Below are 1845 nucleotides of genomic sequence, written 5' to 3'. Positions count from 1 at the left end.
TTTTGCGAGGTAAAATTATGAAACGAAGAAGGTTGAAAAAGGACACGGAGAGGCATGTTCTTTTCTTTCCCATCAGGAAGCGAACAAGGGATAGACAACAGAAAATCGTTAAACGAAGTAATATCGGGGTGGATGAAAATAAACTCGGTCAAATCATGAGGAGAGCGCATTGCATTGGACTTATAACAAAAAGAACAGGTCATAGTGAACCATGAATCTGGACGCCGAAAGAAGTAAGTATGCATTTTTAGCCCTGTTGCTTCTTCCGTCTTCCAACCTGGCCGCGGAAGCCAGTTTTGATCGCAGTGACTGAGCGTCTACTACCGCAGGAATTGCATGTAACGAAATAAAGACGGTTCTCTCCCTTGTTGAGCTCCGTGTCTGGACTGCGACACGTTTTGCAAGTGACGTATTCGACTAACGAATCCTGTCAGTAATTTAATCATTTAAAATGGATAGAAATGTCGTCCACTCACCGATGTATCTTCGCAGAACGTTTTCAATTTGTTTCTGCTGGAATCGACCCTTGATAACCAATCTCCTGCTTCCGTCCACACTACCACTCGTGACCAACTCCGCGAACAGGAATTGCATAACGTGATCCTCCGACCTCTTCATTCGCTTGCAGATATCGGTGATATTGGCAAAGATAGTTCTCCGGTTACCTTCACGCAGACACTGCGGTGGAGGGATTTTGTATGACTTGGAACCGCTTGAGAGGATATCGGGGTGATGGCTGTGAATCAACGTGAAGAATCGAGTGACGAGCAGGTTATATGGAATAGGCTGTGTAGCGTTGTGGGCCCAGATACCTCTGCCGTTTTCGATGTCGCTGACGATCTCCTCGGTCGACGGTTTCTCCTCTGGCGCGGTTTCTTCACTGGCCAGCCCAGCCTCCGCGAGTTTGGCTTCGAAGTCACCGTCGGCTGCCTTTTTGCTGCTCTTCTTTTTCTTTTTCATCATCGAGGGGTCAAACTCGCCGTCCGCGTTAGCTTCGGCATCTGCATCTTTCGTCTTCTTTGTCTTTTTCTTTTTCGAAAGTCCCTTGAACAGCTCGGTTACTTCGTCCACTTCCTTGTCGGGCGAGGCTGATTGCGCGTGTGAAACCATTAGCAAAATGGAAAACCAAGATCGAGAGGAAAAGGGCCGCTGGGTGGATCATGACATACTAGCAGAATGCCTCTCAGCAGTAGTTTTGTCATCGGAATGGCTAGCCTCAGAGATTGCTCCGTTCGCATCCATGATTGTTGTTCCCTCGCTGAACGCAACGGATTTTCTGTGTTTCTTTTCGACAAGGGGAGCGTCCTGAACAGCAAAATAATTAGTGGTCACTTTCATATGCCATAAAGAAGCAGCCTTTATTGGGGCGGGGCATTGAAGATTATCCACAGCCAGGCTAGAAAGGATATGGAAGGTTGTAAAAACTTCAATGTGGGTGTCATCGGCAAAATTGTGGGATGCGCGTACCGCATCAGCCATGGTTATTGTCCTAGAAAGCCCGCAACACAGTACTGGAGCGTAAATAATATACTCAAGTGTCGCAGAGATAACGGAAATGAGTTGAGATATCGAGAAAAGCCTGTTGAGGGCTTAGTTCATCGCTGGAACGAGGCGACTGATAACCCAAAAATTGTTACATGCACGTGACTTAAAAATTTACATCACATGATACCCAAGCCGATCGCCCCAAAAGCCCGTAGCCAAGGATGCATTCGAGGAAGAGGACAGGACGAGCTTGAAATCCAGGGCATTGCAAATTGACACTTGTTTGCAAACCTTGCCTCAACGTCTGAGTGGCCGATGCGCCTGTCGATATAACTGCGGTGCAATACCGCGCCCTCTCTC

The 1845-nt window shown here is 47.5% G+C and overlaps 1 protein-coding gene across 1 annotated transcript; it reads right to left on the bottom strand.

Annotated features, from left to right (window-relative positions):
* Nucleotides 1–247: 247 nt before the first annotated feature.
* HCAG_04335 (hypothetical protein) lies at nucleotides 248–1479 on the bottom strand (the record flags this gene model as incomplete). Its single annotated transcript, XM_001540445.1, has 4 exons — nucleotides 248–417; nucleotides 477–1088; nucleotides 1170–1305; nucleotides 1468–1479. 4 exons carry the CDS (start codon nucleotides 1477–1479, stop codon nucleotides 248–250), a joined length of 930 nt encoding a protein of 309 aa, XP_001540495.1.
* Nucleotides 1480–1845: the final 366 nt, after the last annotated feature.

This window comes from Histoplasma capsulatum, genomic scaffold, assembly GCF_000149585.1.
Source record: "Histoplasma capsulatum NAm1 scaffold_4 genomic scaffold, whole genome shotgun sequence".
Classification (NCBI taxonomy): Eukaryota; Fungi; Ascomycota; class Eurotiomycetes; order Onygenales; family Ajellomycetaceae; genus Histoplasma; species Histoplasma mississippiense.
Note: the sequence above shows the minus strand (reverse complement) of the source record. Positions and strands in the feature narration are given on the sequence as shown.